Consider the following 22,848-nt stretch of genomic DNA (forward strand, 5'->3'; position numbering starts at 1 on the left):
CAAATACAGAGTACAGTACCAGTGTGAAATGTCTCTTTAATGTGGTTCCAAACAGCTGTAAGGCCAGGGCATGAACAGAAGGACTTATGAATTCACCAGCGGCAGTCTGGGCAGTTAAAAACACTTGTGTGAGACTATTGCTTATTGACTTCTACTCTGCCTTCAGTATTATAATTCCAAGCAAATTCCTCTCCAAGTAGGACCTTGGGCTCGTTGTCTCTCTTTGCAGCTGATTCCTTGACTTCTGACCAATAGATGCTGATAAGTAAGTTAACCAGCAATACCATGATGATTATCCTTAACACAGGTGCCCCACAAGAGTCTGTCTTTCACCCCCACTCTATTCCCTATACACTCAAGACTGTGTAGCAGATTCCACTAACATCACCTACAACTGAGCAGGTGATGCCACAGTTGTGGGCCGTATCTCCAAAAAAAAATGAGTCAGAGGACAGGATAGAGATGGGGAGCCTAGTAAAGTGTTGTCATGACAACAATCTTTCCCTCGGTGTCGGCAAAACAAAAAGGCTGGGGATTGACTTCTAGACCATAAGACGTAAGAGCAGAATTAAGCCATTCAGCTCATCGAGTCTGCTCTACCATTCTATCATGGCTGATCCTGGATCCCACTCGACCACATACATCTGCTTTCTCCCGATATCCTTTGATGCCCTGACCGATCAGGAAACAATCAACTTCTGCCTTGAATATAGGCACGGAGTTGGCCTCCACCACGCTCTGCGGCGGAGCATTCCACAGACTTACTACTCTCTGTCTATATATATATATATATATATATATATTTATATAAAATTCCTCCTTACCTCAGCTCTAAAGGGTCACCGTTCAGTTTTGAGGCTGTGCCCTCTAGTTCCGGATACCCCCACTATAGGGAACATCCTGTACAAGAAGGGGGTGGGGTGAGAGAATGGTGGTGTTACATGTGCCTGTTTGCTAAGATCCTGATGTTTGAGATCTTATGAGTTCTTCGGAGTGAACATTACCAACAGCTCGTCCTGGTCCAACCATCTTGATGCACACCAGCCCCTCTATTTGTTCAGGAAGCTAAGGAATTTTAGCATGTCCCCTGTGAACCATACCAAAGTTTCATTGATGCTCCAGAGAAGGTATTATATCTCAGGCTTTTTCCTGGTAGGTCGGTTTTAAGAAAATTTCTGCATTGTCAGGTCAATTATCTTGAAGGTATTAATTGTTCCAGTGGAGGCTTCATTATCCACAATGTTTCTCATTTAAGGAACGTGTAGTCTGTTAGTAGAGATAGCTGTCAATCTGTTGACTAGTGTTTAGTTTTAAATCAAGGTGACTGGCACTTGTCTTGCTTTCTGTCAGCGGCATGGTGTGGCAGCTGCTCTGCTCTGACTGCAGGGAAGTGGAAGCAGCTTAGTGCAAGATGAAAAAGGAGCTTGTCTTCCATGGATTCTGTCTTCACTTTTCACTGCCTTGCTCAAGTAGCCAGTAGAGTCAGAGAGCCCACCCTCTCTGGACACTCTCTCAACTCTCTCCCACCATCCCCCATTGGGCAGAAGGATCAGAAGCCTGATCGCATGTCACACCAGGCTCGAGGATAGCTTCCACCTCACTGTCTTGAGACTATTGAACATTACGATAAGAGTGGGTGTTTGACCTCACAATATACTTTGTGGTGAACTTGCACCTTATTGTCTACTTGTCCTGCACTTTTCTCTGTGGTCTGTTCCTTGTACTACTAAAATGCACTATGATGAATTGACACACATGAATGATAAGCAAGATGTGTTTTTTTACTCTACCTCAGTACATATGACCACAATAAACCAGTTTGCCAATGGAAGCACCACTTAAGTTGTCCAGCGCGCTTGATATGTGTGAGTGAGTATTTGAAGTGTTCCTTTTAAGAAAAATCTTGAGGAAAAGTATTCTTGGAGCTTCCATAAAGAGGATGTATCTTCCTCTTTCTATAAGCCCTGCCCACCCTTTTCAACTTTGTGTTGCAGTACCAGTTATGTGAAGCAATATAAATTCAATATAACAGCATAAAAATTGGCATTTATTCTGAACAGTTAGGGAGGCAGTTGATGCAGATGCAGCAGACATGCGGATTTGAAGTGAATAATGTCAGTGGTATGTGAAATATTTTTCCAATTACCTAACATTGTCCCATGAGCATAATTTTTTTTAAGTGAAAACAAAGCTTTGTAGAACACTGAATCAAAAACATGCTGATTCAAATGCTGTTCTTTTGATCGTCTTGACATTCACTTGTTTCAAATAATGCTTGTTATTATTGTTATATTAAACCAAACAATTAAAATCGGGTGTTCAGGATGCATTTTCAAATACTGTTTTCCCTTCTAGCTTTTCCTAAATTAACATGTCATGTGTAACATGAGAAAACTAATTCTCCTGCCATGTCCTTTGGTGTGAAATTAATAATTTCCAGGTATGAAACCTTACAAAGTCCACTTTGTCTTGCAGAGTTTAATCATGACGACGAAGCGTAATTTGTTTGGACGACTGGTGCCATGCCGTTGTCTCCGGGGTGAAGAGGAAGCAGTCACTGTGTTGGATTATTCTCACTGCAGTTTAGAACAAGTACCCAAAGAAATCTTCCCTTTCGATAAGACTTTGGAGGAACTTTATTTAGATGCCAACCAGATTGAAGAACTTCCAAAGGTGGGAAACTCTTCAGGAAAGCCTCATTTGCTTTTTGGGTCCAATGTAATCACTTTTTAAAAATCTAATTAATTTCCCTCAAACAAAGCATGAATCAGAGTACTGATTTGTTTTGACTCTGTACTTTACCCTGACCCAGGTGTTGGTTTTTCTGATATTTCTTCTTGCATTTGACAAATCAGTGTATATTACCTGATGGGTTGTGTGAGTTAAGGCTACAAAAAATAAAGCTGAATTTTATAGCAGAAAGACGACACAGCATATGCCAGAAATGTGGGATAAAAATAGTCACAGCACTCAAGCTAACTTGCATTTAACATGAATATAGTATCAGATTTAAATAATGGCAAAATCACATTGGCTGGAACCGGGGGAATCTGGCAGTGACTGGAGGTGAGTCATCTCAGAAGGGGGGGTGGGGGGGGGGAACGTCAGTGCAAACGTTCTCAGGCCAGTCTCCAAGGCCAAGCACTTGTCAGCTCTTCATCACTGATCTTTTAATTTGGGCTACAGGAAGAGTGTGGGGGAGCTGTTATTATAACTCCCTGCGCTCTGTCGCTGTGTGGTGCAGAATCTGGACATCTCTGATAATTTAATCTTTTCCAAGTGTTGGTTGACATCTGGTGCAAGTATCAATTGCAAAATGAGTGCCAAGAACAAAGAGCCTCAGGATCTTCTGTTGAAATTCATCAGCACTGAATGTGCCACTATAAATGATTTGGGGACATTGGGAATCTGCCGACTGTGCTAAAAAAAAATGCTAGTGGAACTGGAGGGTCAGGCAGCATTTGTGGAAGGAAATAGACAATCAGTGTTTTGGGTTGAAACATTTTCAAGATGGGTAAGATGAGAGGTAGCTGGTATAAAAGTGGGGGTGGAGGGGTGCAGCAGGAGCTGGCGGCTGACAGGAGAATCCAGTTGAGGGATTAAATGGCAGGCTGGTGGGAATAATACAAGAGTCAGGGAGGTGATGGGGGGGAAATGACAAAAGACTGAAGAAGATGGAATCCGATGGAGGACAGCAGACCATGGAATACTGAGCAAGACAGCTATGGGGAGGAATGTGTGGGTGGTAGGCAAATCAAGAGGGCAGGGAAGCGGGTAAGAAAAGTGAAACCCCAGCCGGCTTTGGGTCTTACCAGTGCAGAGGAGGCAAACCAGATGCAGGATATGACAGAAGCATTCACAGGTAAAGGGCTGGTTACGGCCCTGAATGGTGGTGAGGGAGGAAAGGTAGGGGCAGCTGTAACACCTCGCACAAATGCAAGGGTAAGAGCCTGTGGGAGGGATGAACAAGCAAGGGAGTCGGTGAGAATGGTTCTTCTGCAGAGGGGGGGTGGATACTTTGCCTGCTGGTGGGATCATGTTGGAGAAGGTGGAAGTTGCAAGGAATGAGTTGGATGTGAGGACAAGGGAACTCTATCCCTGTTTTCTCTAGGGAGGATGAGGTTTCGGGATGAGAGTAGGAAAACAGAAGAGAAGCAGGTGAGGGTTGTATTGATCACCGGGAGAACCCTGTTTTCTGGGAGGAAAACACCGCATCAGGTATCCTGAAAAAGAAAGCCTCATCTCAAAAATAGATGTGGCAGAGGAACTGAGAGAAAGGAATAACGTTCTTGCAAGTGATGGGGTAGAAAGAGGCATAGTTAAATTGGCATTATAGAAGATGTCAGTGATTAATCTGCCCCCTGAGATGGAGGCAGGGAGATTAGGAAAAAGGAGAGGGGTAACTGGAAATGGACTTACTGAACTTGAAGGTAGGGTGGAAGTCAGTGGTGAAGTTGACGAAATTTGTGCTGCTCCATATGGTGCAGGGACCAGCACCAATTCAGTTGTCAATGTGGTGAGGAAAGAGTTGGGCAGCATTGCCAGTGTAGGTTTGGCTACATGGAGCCATCCACCTTCCAATGAATGGGCAGGCAGAACTGGACCCCGCTCGTGGTGACACCATTGATAGAGAGTGGGGGTTGCCAAGATCTGCCAGATTGAGGAGAGTGATGGCAAAGAGGAACTGGTTGGGTCTGTTATCCAAAAAGAGGGTGAGAGCATTGAGGCCTTCCTGATGAGTCCATGGTGAAATGAGCAGTCGGGGCTAGGGAACTGAAAGCGGGAGAGAGCATCCAAAGTGGCATGGGAGTAAGGGAGAAGGGACTGAACCGGTGTACAGACAAAATACAACCTTGAGATTCATCTGCTTAAAGGCAGCTACAAATCAAAAACCCAATAGAACCAATTTTAAAAAAAGAACTGCCAAACACCCAAAAGTGCAGAAAAAACAAATTGTGCAGACAATAAAAATAAACAAATAACATTCAGAACTGAAGTTCACATAAGTGAGTCTAAAGCCATGATGCCATTGTTACTGCAGCTGATTTAGGAGCCCATTAGTTTCAAGCCACAGCCTCGGTTCAGTGCAGAGATGAGTAAACCTCACGGAGCCGCGAGCTGAACACTGGCCCGTCCTTCATCTCCAGCCCTGATAGCCTGACCTTTTCAATTTGGCCCAGTGCTTAAATCAGCCAAACTTCATGTCATTCCTCACTCTCAGACCCAGGCCCTGCTGCTTGAATAAGCTCTTGGACCCAGGCCCCACCACATCGATTTGGCCCATGCCCAACCTTTCCAATTTGGCCTGGTGCTTAAGTTGGTCAAACCATGGGGGACCTCACTCGGGGGTCCAGGCTCCACCACCTCGACTCTGCCTCCCCTCTGCTCTCCTCATTTCTGCTGCATTGAATCACCTCCAAGTCCAATCCAGCAATGGCCAAACATTGGTTCCTTTCCCAATCTCAGCTCCGGGACACACTGACTCGATTCAGCCCATAAATGCCACGGCACAATCCTCCTGAACCTTTTGAGACTTCACATCACGAAAATTCCAGGTTGTGGAGGCAGTTCAAAAGTTGGACTCTGAAAGGGGTCCTCAGATTGTACCTGAGGAAACATTGTTTACAATGGCAAGTTGTCGCTATGCTTCACTATCTTAAACTGGACAAGGTAGTCCGCATATGAGGGTATATGTTCAGTAGGGCAGGAGTGGGCAGAAACTATGGACACTTGCGTTTGTGGATCTTGAGTAGAAGGCAGAATGAGTTTGGGGAAGAGTGAGGTTGAAGTTTGTAGAGGGGAAATCTCCAGAGGTGATGAGGTCCGTCATGGTTTTGGAGACAGTGGCCTGATGTTTCTTGGTGGTGTCCCGGTTCAGAGTTATGTAATAGGATTTGTCTGAGAGCTGCTTTCTGGCCTCTGCAAGACCAAGGCTAGACTTCAGCACCACTCTACACCAGACTGCAACGGCACCACTCTTGTCTGTGTGTTTGAGGTTGGAATTGGTGCAGAGAGAGTAGAAGACTGTGTGTTCAGAGGGAGTGAGGTTGTAAGTGCAGTGTTACCCCAACACTAAATCATTTGCCTTTCCATTTCTCAAATTTTCCTGGATTAAGTACAAGAAATACAAGAAGAAATGGCAGGTTATGATTTTCATTGAATGACTCACTTCCTGAAGCACTGACGTTTTCCATCTACTTAACTGGGGCTAGCATGTGATGGAATGCTCTCCACTTGCACGAATGTGTGCAACTCTTAACAGTACAAAGGCTCGGTGTTTTGAAGAGTACACAATCAATAAGTCATATGTGAACTCTTTTTTTCTTAATGTGGTTTTAACTGTATTCCGGTACTTTTACCATTTAAGTGTTTGATTTCTTCCATTTTTGCAATGTCTAGATGAATCCCTGTGAAACTGTCTGAAATAGAGATACAGGGCAAACTGTGTACAGGACATACGGGCAATGAATGTATCTCCACCAGGGCACTGTAGGAATGAGTTTGGTTTGGAATTCAGAACGAGGGAAAACAGAGTTGAAGCTGTTGTGATGTAATTAGTTCAGTTAAGGACCAGAAAATGTAATACATGAACACGAGAAAGTCTGTAAATGCTGGAAATCCAGATCAACACACACAAAATACTGGAGGAACTCAGCAGGTCAGGCAACATTTATGGACATTAGTCGTTGACGTTACAAGCCAAGACCCTTCCTCAGGGTGAAAGGGGGGTGTGCCAGAATAAAAAGATGAGGGGAGGGAAAAGAGGCTAGTTGGAAGGTGATAGGTGAAGCTAGTTGGGTGGGAAAGGTTGGGCTGGATATCAGATCTCTGATAAGAGAGGTGAGTGAACCACAGGGGAAAGGGAAGAAGGAAGAAACCCATTGGGAAGTAATAGGCAGGTGAGAAATAAAAGATCAGAGTGGAGGAATAGAGGGCAGGTGAATTTTACATATTCAAGGCAATGGCAGCAGCATTCTTTTAAAAAATATTAAATGGATTGATTGGGTCAAAGTTTAAGCTTACAAGTGTTGTATGTTAATGTCCACTCGTTTTAGTTTGGAAAAATGTAGCTGGTGTTCTCAATATTTCTCAATACTATTTAATTAATTAACGGAGGGACCCTCCTGGTGGGCATGTCGCATCCTCTGATGTTTCAAATTTGAAATACATCCCAGAAGACGCTAACATAATCTTTAGTAAATGTTCTTTGATTCTTTTTCTTCTGAAATCTTCAGTTCACCTTTGTTTTTGCTCTCTATTAAACAGCAACTGTTCAATTGCCAGTCACTACACAAGCTGAGCATGCCCGATAATGATCTCAGTGTGTTGCCAGCTTCCATTTCAAATCTCATCAATCTCAGGGAACTAGATGTCAGCAAGAATGGTAAGGACTTATGTCATTTTTTTTTTAAATATCAGAATGTAGATGTTTAATCCATGCTGGGGTATGGAATTTCTTTTGTGAATTGGTGAATAAGTGAGGGCAGCTGGGGGTATGCAGTAATCACACAAGCCTGTTTCCATGTCCAAATCTGTTCCCCAATTTGTCAGTTCTTTGTATTACATTGGTGTTGCTCTTGTGCATAACTGAGGTCTGACATAGCTTTGCAAATCCTCATTGATGTGAATGAACTGAAGGTAGCTTGTAACTGAATGCTGCCAGTTTATAAATCAATTCTCGTTTGCCACAAGGAAATATGTTCCAGGTCACGGCCACACTCTGAGATCCAGGGTGCAGTGAATTCTTATTGATAAGTCTGTCGGTGCTTTGGATGTGTAATAATCACATATTTTATCTCTAAACTTGGAATTAGTGTTATGTAACAAACGGGTCATCAGTACAACTTGAATGATCACTGATGTAGAGTGGCCTGTGGCTGGACATCCATCACAAGAACACCAGACTGAGATGTGTACTGCTTGGTGGGACACATCCTTTATAAACATGCATTCAGGGAATACATGTTTTTATAAAGCATTTTGACAAAAGTCATTATTTTGGCTGAATGAAAGAATTTGCAGAGCTATGGGAAGGAGGTGGTTCAATGAGATTTATCTTGGAGCTGGTAGAAACTTGAAGCCAAATGACTTTGTTTCATGCCGTGACTGTTCTAATTCTGTTGTGCGTAAAATCCTCTGAAACATGAAAGATGTCCAAGGTTTCCAAAAGAGCAGCCAGCAGATTTGTTCTGATGACTATATTCTACAAGGATTTGTTTAGGTTTCCTCCTCTGTCTGCCGAGTCTTGGCAGCGTGATCTATAGACCAGCTCAGATTCTGAATTTGCACTGACAATATCCAGCTGTCTCTCTAGCACCATCTATCCCGATCCTTTCTTCTGTCGTCAGATTTATTTGACATCAAGTCTTAAACTGCAAGTTAAACACTGGGTGAGCAAAAACTTGTCTTCTCCACTGGCCATAAATTCTTATTCTTCCCCCTTGATTATTTTTGATTCATCCTGTTTATTTTGTTATCTGCATGCAACACTCCCCTAGCCAGAGCCATTTCTCTTGTTATAAGTGACCAAGTTCAGCTCTATAATTTGCCTTCCACCTCAATCTATCATTGATACAGCCTTTGCTTGTATTCTGGTTAATGCTTAACCAAACTCTTATTCTCTTGCAGCGGGGATACCACATCAATAGGATTATATCTTAGTTAAAATTTATATTCTTATATATATATATATATATTCTTTATATTCTTCCTGGTTCAATGCTCCCATTAACTTGGCTCCTGAAGTTTGAAGTTCTTGTATCTTAGCTTCCCTCCATGGCCTTGACCCACCATCTGAGATTTCTTTAGATGTACACTTCCAAACATTTCAATTTCCTTGCTGCGTTCGAGTTTCTAAATCTACCCTCTAAAACTCCCATCTATTACTGCTTCTGGCTTAATTATCTGGAGCACTACTGTGAAGTGTCTGGAATACATGTTTACATTATTGACACTGCAGATTGCTTTTTCTTTCTAGTACTCCTTTTACCTTAATACAGACAAATGTAATCTGTAACTATATTGTGTTCTGTTTTCATCCAGCACTTTCTATAATTTTTGACTTGTCTGCATTTTATTATTGCAGTTGAATACCATCCACTTTAGAAACCAAATCTTGTTAGCCACAACAAAATATCTGTTTCAGATCTGGGTCAGTCTGAAATCCAGGATGTAATGGGTTCTTTCAGATTAGTCTTTCAATTACTTTGCTTTGAGTATCTGAATTTGGTGCTGGAGCAAATTAGAAACAGTTGTGATCCCAGTGCCTTGGCTCCAAGTCAACACACACAGTATTATCCATTCTTCATCAGCTGCCAGGCATGTTAGAATTATATCTTCTATCTTGTTTACCATTAGGAGGAGACCATCTTATGATCTATTGAGTTTGTACCAGCACTACAATCAATCTCACCGCCTCATTTATTTCCTGCATCCTGTTCACTCTCATAGTGCTCAGCTCCATACTGATTTTCTCCCAAACTATGCATGAGCCAATTTAATGACAGGGCCATACTATCAATAATGTACTGTATCTTATGAGAGTCCGCTGTGCACTTGCCCACTGTATTTCCTAGTTTACTCAGCCAGTGTCGAGCCTTTTGAATCCAGGTGATTGTAGCTCAATGGAGAGAATTCTCCTAGTTGTTTTACAGCAAATAGAAGTATGACTAAATAGTCTTAGCATCAGCAGTTAAAAGATGCACATTTTTTTCCCCCAAGGCTGCAAGTCTTTGGAACCCTCTTCCTCAAAGGGTGTGGAAGGTAGAGTCTTTATTGTTAGGGAGTAGTGATTCTTTGTAAAGTTCAATAGGGGAGGCAAAATTATGGAGTTGATGCACTAAGTTCAGTTGATCTTAATGAACAGCAGAGCAGGCTTGGAGTGCTGAGTGTCTACTTCCAATTCATTGACAATTGGAATGAGCTCTTTGAATCCAGGTCAGCTAAAAATGAATTATTTGCATTATCCCAATTGCTCTTGGTCCAGAGTCTACAAGTGATGGCACCAAAAGCTACTCAAGCCAGTGAGTTTTTTTGAAAAAAAACCACCTCATTTCATTTAACTTTTAGAGCAGAGTTCCAGATCCTCGGTATCCTCTAGGTCAGGAGTTCCTACCTTTTTAATGCCTGGGAACCCCTGCTCTAGGTGAAAGAAATATTTTTCTTCACCCCCTTAAGGAATGTCTATCTCAACTCCCACGCAACACGATTTCAGCTACTCCTCACCAACCAGGAGGTGTATCAGTCAGTTATTTAAATCTCATTGAAAAGAAGCCCTTGTTCAACACCCAGGCCTTTGAAAATTATTTCACCTCATTTTAAGTTCTCCCTAGCTTTCATATTGAGACTGAAACTTGTTATCTTGGAATAAAGGTATGAGCCAAGGGCATTATCCTGGTGTGGTTTAACTGGAGATTTTTTATACAATCCAAACCTGTGCTTATCAATATTTTCATCTATAACTCTAGCATCTCCTTCAGTCTGCTACCAATAAGTTGTTCCTTCCCCATTGTCTCTCAGCTCTGGCAACATAATTACCAATGCCTCACAGCTCTCTCTAATCTGGGCTGGGCAAATCATAACTTTTGTCCTGTTGACCTCAAACTTGCATCGCAATTGCATGAATTTTGTTTGGTTTACTTTGCTTAATTATGAAACGGGGACTCTTCTTTTCCTGGGATTCATCCTTTGTTTTGATATAATAAGAAATACAACAGCGTCACACTCAATGTCAGCAAGACTAGGGAGCTTCAAGGAGCTATTCATTTCAGGAGGAGGAAACTGGAGATCCTTGAGCCAGTCTTCATCAGGGATCAGAGGCGGAGAGGGTCAACATTTTAAAAGTCCTCAGTGTATTCATGTCAGAGGATAAATCATGGGTCCAGCACATGGGGCCATTGTGAAGAAATGTCAGCAGCACCTCTATTTGCCTCAAAGTTTAAGATTCAGCATATCATCTAAAACTTTGACAAATTTGTATTGATATGTGGAGAGTATATTGACTGGCTGCATCACAGCCCAGTATGGAAACATCAGTGCATTTGAATGGAAAAGCCTACAGAAAGCAGTGGATATGGCTCAGGCCATTGCAGGTAAAGCGCTCCCCACCATTGAGCACATCTACACAGAGCACTGTCATAGGAAAGCAGTGTCCCTCATCATGGACCCCCACCATCCAAGATGTGCTGCTCACTGCTACCATCAGGAGGAAGGTACAGGAGACCCAGGACTCTCACCACCAGGTTTAGGAATGGCTATTAGCCCTCAACCAGCAGGCTCTGGAATCAGAGGGGGTAACTTCAGTCAACTTCCCTTACCCTGTCACTGAACTTTTCCCACAACCTATTTATTCAACTTTTTAAAAAATTAGTTTTTCTTGTTCTATATTTGCACTTTGATTTCATTTGCACATTGTTTACTGTCTGTCCAGAATGATCAATATTTTCAAGGTAGCACAGTAATTCAGCAGTTAGTGCACAGCTGTCACAGCCAGGGGCATTGGAGAATTGAGTTCATTTCTGGCACCATCTGTAAGGAGTTGTTACATTCTCCCCATGAATTGCGTGGGTTTCCTCCTGCAGTCCAAAGACAATGATTAGAAGGTCAATTAGTCATTGTAAATTGTCCTGTGATTTAGCCAGTGTTAATTAGAACTATAGAACACTACAGCACAGAAAACAGGCCATTTGGCCCTTTTAGTCTGTGCCGAAACTTTATTCCACTAGTCCCATTGACCTGTACCCAGTCCATAACCCTCCAGACCTCTCCCATCCATGTATCTATCCAATTTATTCTTAAAACTTAAGAGTGAGCCCGTATTTACCACATCAGATAGCAGCTCATTCCACACTCCCACCACTGAGTGAAATTCCCCCTAAACCTTTCCCCTTTCATCCTGAAGCCATGTCCTCTCATATTTACCTCTCCTAAGTGGAGAGAGCCTACTCGCATTTACTGTCAATACACCTCAATTTAGGAAACCTCTATCAAATCCCCCCTCATTCTTCTACGCTCCAAGGAATAAAGTCCTAACCTGTTCAATCTTTCCCTGTAACTCAACTCCTGAAGACCTGGCAACATCCTAGTAAATCTTCTCTGCACTCTTTCAATCTTACTGATACCCTTTCTATAGTTAGGTGAACAGAACTGTACATAATACTCCAAATTTGGCCTCACCAATGTCAAATACAAATACAACCTCACCATAACATCTCAACTCCTATACTTAATACTTTGATTTATGCCAAAAGCCTTCCTTACAACCCTGTCTACCTGTGATGCCACTTTCAGGGAATTGTGTGTCTGAATTCCCAGATTCCTTTGTTCCTCTGCTCTCCTCAGTGCCCTACCATTTACTATGCATGTCTTATCTTGATTTGTACCTTCCAAAATGCAACACCTCACACTTGTCTGCATTAAATCCCATCTGCTATTTTCAGGCCCATTTTTCCAGTTGGTCCAGATCCCTCTGCAAGCTTTGAAAGCCTTCCTCACTGTCCACAACACCTCCAATCTTGGTGTCATCAGCAAACTTACTGATCTAATTTACCACATCATCTAGATCATTGATATAAACAAACAATGGTCCCAGCACAGTTCCCTGAGGCATACCACTAGTCACAGGCCTCCAGTCTGAGAAACAATCATCCACCACCACTGTCTTCTCCCACACAGCCAATTTTGAATCCAGTTTACAACCACTCCATGGATACCTTGTCTCTGAACCAACCTCCCATGTGGAACCTTGTCAAAGGCCTTACTAAAGTCTATGTAGACAACATCCACAGCCTTTTCTTCATCTACTTTCTTGGTAACCGCCTCGAAAAACTCTACAAGATTTGTTAAACACGATCTACCACGCACAAAGCTATGCTGACTATCCTTAATCAGCCCTTGGCTGTCCAAATACTTGTATCTGATCTCTCAGAACACCTCCAATACTTTACCTATTACTGAAGTCAGGCTCACCAGCTTGTGATTACCTGGTCTTTTTTAAAAAAACGGAACAACATGAGCTACCCTCCAATCCTCTGGCAGCACGCCCGTGGCTAAGGACATTTGAAATATTGCTGCCAAGGCCCCTGCAATATCTACACTAATCTCTCTCAAGGTCCGAGGAAATATGGGAGGGTGATTTTAGATGCATATCATATTTATACTGTTAAATACTGTATGTAATTAGTTTTGCTACTATAAGTGTATGGGACACTGGAAAAATGTTGGATTTCCCCTTGGGGATGAATAAAGTATCTGTCTTCGCTGTAAGGCAGCAAGCACCTCCTCCTCTTTAATCTCTATTTTCCATGACACTACAGCTCATTTCCCTTCCTTCCATATACGTTATGCCAGTTTCCTGAGTAAATACTGATGCAAAAAGACTGTTTAAGATCCCCTCCATCTCATAGATGGCCACACATAGATGGCCACTCTGATCTTCCAGGGGACCAATTGTCCCTTACTATCCTTTTACTCTTAATATACTTGTAGAAACCCTTCGTTTACTTCCGCATTATCTGCCAACACAACCTCATGTCTTTTTGCCTTCCTGATTTCCTCCTTTAGTATTTTCTTGCATCTTCTATGGTCTACAAGTACCACATTTGTTCCTTGTTGCCTATCCCCTGCTATACACCTCACTTTTTCTTAACCAGATTGCCAATATCTCAAGGTTCCCTATACTTGCTAACTTTGCCTTTAATCCTGGCAGGAACATGCAACCTCTGTACTCTCAAAATTTCACCTTTGAGGGCCTTCCACCTACTGAACACATCCTTGCCAAAAAACAACTTATCCCAATCCACTCTTACTAGATCCTTTGTCATGTCCACAAAATTGGCCTTCTCCAATTTAGAACCTCAAATCAAGGACCAGACCTATCCTTATCCATAATTAACTTGAAACTGATGACATTATGGTCACTGGACCCAAAATGTTCACCTACATATTTCTGTCACCTGACCTGTCTGGTTCCCTAATAGGAGTTCAAGTATTGCATCCTCTCTCATAGGTATCTCTATATATTGATTTAGAAAGCTTTCCTGAACACATTTGACAAAACTCCAAGCCATCTAGCCCTTTAACGGTGTGGGTGTCCCAGTCAACATATGGAAGTTAAAATCCCCAACTATTACAACTTTGTTTCATGCATTCTGCTTTCCCTCTACAGATGTGCTCCTCCAATTCTCTCTGACTATTGGGCGGTCTATAACACAACTCTATTAGTGTGGTCATACCTTTCCCATTCCTCAGCTCCACCCATATGGCCTCTGTGGCTAAGCCCACTGGGCTGCCCTGTCTACACACAGCTGTGATATTTTCCCCGACTAGTAATGCCGCTCCTCCCCTTTTCATCCCTCCCCCCCATCACCTTCCAAAACAGAACCCCAGAACATTAAGCTGCCAGTCCTGCCCCTCCTGTAACCAAGTCTAACAGCAATAATGTCGTAATCTCACGTGCCAATCCACGCCCTAAACTCAACTGCCTTACCTACAATACTCCTTGCATTGAAATAGATGCACCTGAGAACATCTCTCATGTACACACCTTTGATTTCTGTCTATACATGCAGTCCTCACATGACCTTTATCCTCCTCCACCTCACTATCTAACATTCTGGTTCCCCTCCCCCTGCAAATCTAGTTTAAATTCCCCCCCTGAGCAGCATTAGCAAATCTACCTGCAAGGATGTTAGTCCCCCTCCAGTCCAGGTGCAACAGGTCCCACCTTCCCTGGAACAAAACCCAATTGTCCAGAAACAGGAAGCCTTCCCTCCTGCACCAACTCCTTAGCCACGTATTTAGCTGCATTATCTTCCTATTTCTAGCCTCACTAGCATGTGGCACAGGTAGTAATCCAGATTGCAACCCTGGAGGTCCTGTCCTTCAACTTCACACCTAACTCCCTAAACTCTTTGCAGGACCTCCTCCTCCTTCCTATCCACATCATTGACCACTACTTGGACCACAACATCTGGCTGCTCACCCTCCCTCTTGAGAATACCAAGAACTCTTATCTGCAATATTGTGGACCCTGGCACCAGGAAAGCAACAGACAATCCAGGATTCTCGATCTCCCACAGAACCTCTTATCTGTCCCCTAACTATTGAATCCCCTATCACTACTGCTCTCCTCTTTTCCCTCCTTCCTTTCTGAGCTGAGGGTCCAGTCTCAGTGCCAGAGACACAACCACTACGACTTGTCCCTGGTAGGTCATCTCAAACAGTATACTAATTGTTGATGGGAACAGCCAAAGGGGTATTCTGCTCTTTCTGTCTATTCCCCTTCGTTCTCCTGACAGTCACCCAGCTACCTGCCCCTGACTTTTAGGGGTGACTGAAACTCCTGCTTATTTCTGCCTCACAAATGATCTGAAGTTAATCCAGCTCCAGCTCCCTAACTCAGTTTATCAGGAACTGCAGCTGGATGTACCTTTTACAGGTGTAGTCATCAGGGACAATTGTACTCTTCCTGACTTTCCACATCCTGCATACAGAGCACTCAACTGCCCAAACTGCTGCCTCCATTACCTACTCCTAAGCTAAATAAATTAATTAAAGGAATTTACCTGGCCTTACTTCACTGGGAGCAAGCTCATCCTCAGCCTCTGCTCGCTAAAGCCTCAAAGCTCCACTCATACCCTGAGCCACTCACATAGTGGGTACTCCTCTTCAGTTGCCCCTCCTTTTATTTGTCCCTGCCAATTATCACAAGTACTCACTCCCTCTAATCAACACTCTGTTTAACCCTTCAGTTGCCCTCCACGCTCCTTTTAAAGCGCACTCACCTCAGCTCCTCATCTGCTTCCCAGCGCTCTCCCGAGCCCCTCGCTCCTCCTCCTGCTGCGACGGTTCCGCGATCACACTGGGCAGTGTGTCTCATTGGACAGTATAATGTGGGTAAATTTCCTAAAATCAGGTTGCTGTTGACTTGCATTATTAAAAAGCTAAGCTCTGTCCTGCAACAGTGGCTTACTTTTAGGACTGGGTCTCAATCATTGCATGAACTAGTGGAATTTGAGACAAAGAAAACTAAAACAGTTGTTTTCAGTTCCAAAGTAAATGAGAGGAGAGGTTGAAGGGCTAAGGTGGGAAAACAAATTTCAGCTGAGATTAAATACAAGAAACAAATCTGAATTACTTGGCACTAAAAGAAAGATTGTATCCTGTAGTTTAATGTCCTTAGTGTTGTGTGTCTGAAATAGTAAAGTTTAGTTGTGACTATCTAGTTTCATCATATTGTATGTCGCTGCATGCTTGAGCTTTTGCTTAATAGACTTTTTCAGACTTACTCTCAAACAATGTACATCTTCCTCCTATTAATGCAGACATTGTACTGAACACACTCGATGGTTTCTCCTTTTTCTCTTTCAATATTTTTATTAGTTTCTGCATAGGGGAATACAGAGTACAAGAAAATATATATTTTAAGTCAAAAGAAAAACAAGTACCAAATACATTGTATTAAAAAATACAGTTACAATCACAAAACCCTGTATTCATAAAAATTATATTGTCATGATATTGAAATATAATAATTTTGTTATACAGAAAAAAAATCTAAACACTACTAAATTCGGAGCTGTTAGGAAAAGCAAGAAAAAAGGGTGGGGGGAACCTTTATCGAGTAATAAGATCTACTATTAGCCACCATCTGTCCTTTTACAACATATCAAAGGTTTTGAAAGTTGAAAGATCTTGAATCTCAAAAATGGTCCCCACAATGTATACAAGTCTAGGCTAGATTCAAAAACTGAACAACAGATCTTCTCTAAATTTAAGCATGACATAACATCCCATAACCATTAAGCATGAGTAGGCGGAACAGCATCCTTCCCTTTTAGCAAGAGCGCCCTCCTAGCTATAAGAGAAATAAAAGCCAAAATATGCAAATCAGGTGTCTCTAAAATAAAGTCTTTTCCTTCAACAATACCAAATAATGCAGTCAAAGGGTTAGGCTTGAAATTTACCTTGCAAAGTCCAAGGAAGTTTGGAATACTTCCTTCTAGTATCTTTCAAGGCTCGGACATGTCCAAAGCATGTGAATTAATGAAGCTTCTATCACAGAAAGGAGATAATCTGAATAAAAATGAGATTGCTTATCTTTAGACATGTGAGCCCTATGAACCATTTTAAATTGCAACCTTTTTAACTGACAGCAGTGAAAGCAAAGTACAATTTATTTTTGTTATTTATTCAGTGATTCAGTGTGGAGTAGGCCTTTCTGGCCCTTCGGGCCCCGGCAACCCCTGACAACTCCAACTAACCATCACCTTATCGTGGGACAATTTGCAATGACCAATTAACCCAACTAGACTATAGCAAGAAACCAGATCACCCAGGCAAAACACATTCATTCCACAGGGAAGGCATACAGGCTCTTTACGGACAGTGCCAGAAATGAATTCTGAACTCTGGAACACCACGAGCTGTAATCGCCTCTATTCAACCACTACTCTACTGTGGCGCTCATCTGGCTTTGCAAGAAGTTGGAGTTGAAGGTGAACAAATCAAATGACATCTTGCATACCATTTGGGTAGGTTCAGAAAGTGTTTTGTATATTTTGAGAAAGCACGGAATCATAGAAAACCTGCAGCACAATATAGGCCATTCGGCCCACAATACTGTGCTGAAAACCTTGCATGCAAATACCTCTATAAATTATTTAAAATTTAAGCAGACTTTTCTTCTGTGTACCCGTAAACTAAACACACATGGTTATGTTTTGATAAATTTAGGGGTGAAGATATACTGTGGGTTTTTTAGTCAGAGTCTTTTACGAGTGTTGTGCCATGTCTGTAGAATGAGTCTTTGATTTTAAGAACTTGAGAAGACAACAAATAGTATTCGGCATTTGGCCCTTCTGACCCACTTCCATTTATCAATTTCACAATTGATCTTTTACCACAGTACCTCTTTCCAGCCAGCTCTATCCTTGAATCCCTCAATGCCAGTCATTGTTTCAAATGAATGGCAATTAACACAGCTATCTGCAATAGACAATCTCATCGATCCTCTGAGGGAACAAAATTCCCCTTGTATCACACCTATTTGTCCTATACCTTCCTTTTAAATTTTATGCTAGGCTGGTATTCAGCCCAAAGAAATATTTTCCTACGTCTAGCCTGTTTTGGATATTTTGATTGTTTCTTCCAACCTATCTAAATTTGAGGACATCTTCAACATTTTTTTAAAAAGAGTGGCATCCATCATTAAACACCCCCCACCATCCAGGACATGCTCTCTTATGGCTACCATCTGGAAGGTGATACAGGAGATTGAAGACACACATTCAACTTCCAAGGAACAAATTTTGACCCTCTGCCATCAGATTTCTAAATGGTTAGTGAACCAACCCATGAACACACTACCTCTCTATTTTTTTGCTCTTTTAACACTACTTACTTAATTTGCTAATATATATGTACAGTAGTGTGCAAAAGTCTTAGGCACCTTAGATTTTTTATATAAATTGTGTTTGAGTTTTTTTGTTTTGTCTTCTGTATTCATGTGTCAGTTGAAAAGACCAAAGTTAAATTCCCTTAACACTTTCCAAAAAATTGAATGTCAGAGAATTTTTTGCATTTCATTAAAGTCGCATATTAAAAAAATGGACCACTTTTCAAATAAAAATGATGACTTTGTAGGTATAGCCCAGTGCATGATTAAACCGAGATAACAAACAGGTGCTAATGATCAATGACATAATGAATTGAATGAACTAAACTGATTAACAGAAAAAGGTCTAGAAGGAATCAAACTGGGCAAAGGACAACCAGACTAAAAGATGAAAGTGTGGCAGATGTGATCATTTAACTTTCAAATCGTCAATTCTTACACCATGGCAAAAGACACAAGGTGGTCATCCTACATCAGCAGGGTCTCTCCCAGGCAGAAATTTCACGGCGGACGGTAGTTTCAAGATGTGCTGACCAAGCTCATCAGAAGAGCATGAAGAAAGGGGCAAGGTTGAAGACCAGTGGTCAGCTGTGGAAACTGAGTGCAGCGGCTAAGAGATGCATCGACATTTCACAACCCACCCCCGGCAACCAAAATCAGCACTGCTATCAGCTCTGAACTCTCAGAAACCATTGGAACCCATGTACACCCCTCTACAGTCCGGAGAAGTCTTGACAGAGATGGTCTTCATGGAAGAGTTGCTGCCAAAGTGCCATTTCTCTGCAGTGGGAGCAAAGCCACCTACACGCAAAAACGCAAGGACTGGGTGCTGAACAGTGCCAGAATGTGCTCTAGACTGACAAGACAAAACTTTAAATTTTTGGCTCAAACAGGAGACGGTTTGTCTGTTGGAAAGCGCTATGTGGATGAGTGTCTGCAGCCAATCGTGAAAGATGATGGAGGTTCCCTACAGGTTTTGGGCTGTATTTCTGCAAATGGAGTTGGTAATCTGGTCAGTATTAATGGAATCCTCAATGCTGAAAAATATAAGCAGATTCTCATCCATTACATAATACCGTCAGGAATTTGTCTGATCTGTTCCAACTTCATTCTGCAGCAGGATGACTGGCACAGGCACATGGCCAAGGTCATAAAGAACTGTCTTCAGTGTAAAGAAGAACAAGGAGTTCTGCAACAGAAGGTATGGGCTCCACGGAATCCTGATCTCAATGTCATCCAGGCAGTCTGGGATTACCTGGAGAGATAGAAGTGAGCAAGACAGCCAAAGTCTGCAGAAGAACTGTGGCAAGATCTGCAAGATGCTTGGGAAAACCTACCAGCTGACTCTCTTATTAAAATGCACGGTGGTGTACCGATCAGAATTTATGCTGTTTTAAAGGCAAGGGATGGTCACACCAAATTTTGATTGTTTTCACTGTTACAGTAAATTTTATGATGTGTTTATTTTTTGAAAGCACCTTTGCTTTACGTATTTTTTGCAGGTCCCTAAGGCTTTTGCACAGTATTGCAATCTACTGTTGCAAAACAACAAATTTCATGGCATATTCTAGTGATGTTGCATTCTGATTCCAAAGCATGCAGTTCAATTTTACTTGATCTCCCTGTATCATGGTAAACTCAGCAGACATGAAAGTATAATGAATCTTTTCTGCACTTTCTTGAGATCAGCTTCAGTATATTTTTAGTGATGGAGACTAAAACCATAGAGAGGGTGCTTGGTATAGTCTAACTAATGCCCTGTACAATTGCAGTAAAGCATCTTTATTCCTATTTCCTGATACCATTTGTCCACCTAAATGCTTTCTCCACTTGTATGCTGGCCTTTGGTGACCCACTTGGGTTCCTTTGAACATTACTCAATTTCTCCCCTTTTAAACAAATGGAAAGCTTTTCTGTTTTGTTCACTGAAGTAGATGGTCTCGCACATTTGGAAATTCTGACGATTTGGTGTGTTTACATTTCCTTTAAAGCTCTTTGCATCCTCCTCTCTTCCCACTGAATTTAGTTGAATTTTTATCCATGATTTCTGTTTCTCAGCTCTACATAAACAGCCATTGCATTTAGTCAAGTGGAAGGGCTCAAGTTTGCCAAAGAGAATATGCTGATTTAAAAAGTTTTGTTTCAAGCACAGCCAATTAGATTTGGCTGATCTTGATGACATATTGTCTTTAAGGCTTTAGTTTTGCCTACATTACTGATACTGACCTTAAGTTGACACAGAGCAGAAAATGTCATCTCTCTGGCACCCTGCACAACTATAATTTATTATTGTTTAGTCTGCAGCTTGGCAGAATTTCCTACAGTTCTTACAAACCCCAATTTCTTATACTTTTCTCATTCCCCAGCCCACCAAAGGGGGAAAAAAGATGCCTGTTACTGTTTTTCACCCACTGCAGATCAATGTAATTTCGTCCTCCTTTCATACCACTTCAATATAAAGACCAGAGTCCGCTCCACTGCTGTTTGTAAGGAGTTTGCACATTCTCCTCGTGGCCATGTGAGTTTCCTGCAGGTGTCCCAATCTCTTCCCAAAGATGTACGAGTTAGTATGTTGGTTACATGAGTGTAACGGATTTGTGGACTTGTCAGGCCTGTTATCCTGGTGTATCTCTAAATGAAGCAAAATACTCTAATTTCTCCCTTTTTCTACTCCCTTAATGACCACTGATAGTAGGGTATAATGTGAAGCTGGATGGTGTGATTTCCTATTTCAATTCACTGTAGGTGTTTCAAAGTTGCTCCTCACCCTGAACGTATCGTTGCCTGAACTGCGAATTTTCATTGGTTCCAACCTGGGAACCCCAGCTTGATTTTTTACAGCCCGGTTCAAACATGTGATTTTCTTATTGATGTGTTTTGGAACCCTTCCTTAAAAATAATCCTTTTTCCTGTGTTTATTCTTCAGCTGTGGCTTACTTGACCACACTTGAATCCAACTATATTTTGTCTACCGGACAGCATTTTGAAAATATTAATTTTGACCCTTACAGACCTGTGCAAGTCATTTCCTCTCAACTTTCTCATGCAACCCTAATGGATTTTATTTTTGGTATATCTGCATGCAAAGCACGTATTGTATATTTACCATGCTGACACACCTCTGTTTGTTTCTAGTGAAGTAGTACAGCTGAACTCTGTAGCACTGCTGGGAGTGCATTGTTGATTCCTGTAACCGTGCATTGCAAGCACAGATGATTTCTTAGCAGCAGTTTTAGCTCAAAATATTTAAGCAAAGTTCTTACCAGATTAAACTATTTAGTGGCTTAAAAGACTTACAAATGCGTTGTGTTTTTCACCATATGCACTTCCTATAACCTCTTGTTACACTTTTTTACTTGCCTTTTTCTTACTTACTTTGTCTTGACCACAATTTAGTGGTCACCGCGTGGTCGTGAAGGATGAATGCTTTTATGCCTTAGACCACCAAGGTTTTTTTGACAACGTCTCTGAAGCCATGGTGTCCATCGCTGGCTAATAATTGGTTTTCATTCAGCATGCTTCTTTTCTAGCCCATAATCCATTCTCTCGTTTCCTTCACCCCTCCCCCCACTTCTCATTTTTGTTTCTTGGAAAGGCGACAAGGGTAAATGAGAAGACACGGTCCACTGTATTCTCCCATCAGATTCATCATTCAACACTTTATTGGCACCTATCAGGACCTAGATTCTCACATCATACTCCTCCCACCTTCACCCCCCCCCCCACCCCCATCCATTCTTATCTGTCACCTGCTACCTTGCTCCATCTCATTCTGGCTTCTGCCTCTTTCCTCTCCAATCCCGATGTAAGGTCTAGGCCCGACAAATGGACTGTTTATTCCGTTCTAAAGTTGCTGCCTGACCTGCTGAGTTCCTTTTGTGTCTGTTGTTGCCTAACACAATCTGTTCCATACTTGTCTCTGGCTTCTGCCCTGATTCACCATTCCAAATGCTTTCTCAATGTAGTGGAAGATTTTCAGCATCTGCAGAATCTCTTATCTCTGTTGCACTGGGGATTATGATGCATGGAGCAAGGAGGATGGAAAAAGGTGGGAGCAATGGATAAGGCAAGGTGAGGGGACAGAAGTAGGAGGAACAGTGCTGATGGAAAATGAAAATGAAAATAAAAGGTGGGATAAGGAGGATCAAATTCAGGGCGGCAAGTGCATTAATGTAAAGTTGCATGGCCTAAGAAATCTGGAATGCAGATTGTTTGGGCTTGAGCTATAAATACTAGAGGGATTAAACAGTAAAAATATTCTGTTTGATCGGAGTTCACTTCCTGAGTGTTACATCTGTAGCATTTTGAAGGGCCTGGCCCACCGTGGAGTAAAAATATTTGGTTTTGAATCTTTCTGAGAGTTATGAAGAAAAATATGGGTTATGGTGATAATTTGAATCTCGTTATATAAAAAACATTGTGAAGAAAAATCTTGTTTATTTGCGAACTGATCT

General features: G+C 41.9%; 1 protein-coding gene across 7 annotated transcripts in view; it reads left to right on the forward strand.

The window, feature by feature from the left end:
• erbin (erbb2 interacting protein) overlaps nucleotides 1–22,848 on the forward strand; it is a 221,013-nt gene that overhangs the window by 84,984 nt on the left and 113,181 nt on the right. For all 7 annotated transcript variants that reach the window (XM_059974399.1, XM_059974400.1, XM_059974398.1 and 4 more), the window contains 2 exons: nucleotides 2,476–2,673; nucleotides 7,267–7,384. In XM_059974399.1, the coding sequence (XP_059830382.1) occupies nucleotides 2,485–2,673; nucleotides 7,267–7,384 (307 nt within the window). In that variant the 5' untranslated portion in view covers nucleotides 2,476–2,484. The remainder of the gene's footprint in view (nucleotides 1–2,475; nucleotides 2,674–7,266; nucleotides 7,385–22,848) is intronic.

This window comes from Hypanus sabinus, chromosome 7 (assembly GCF_030144855.1).
Source record: "Hypanus sabinus isolate sHypSab1 chromosome 7, sHypSab1.hap1, whole genome shotgun sequence".
NCBI classification, from domain to species: domain Eukaryota; kingdom Metazoa; phylum Chordata; class Chondrichthyes; order Myliobatiformes; family Dasyatidae; genus Hypanus; species Hypanus sabinus.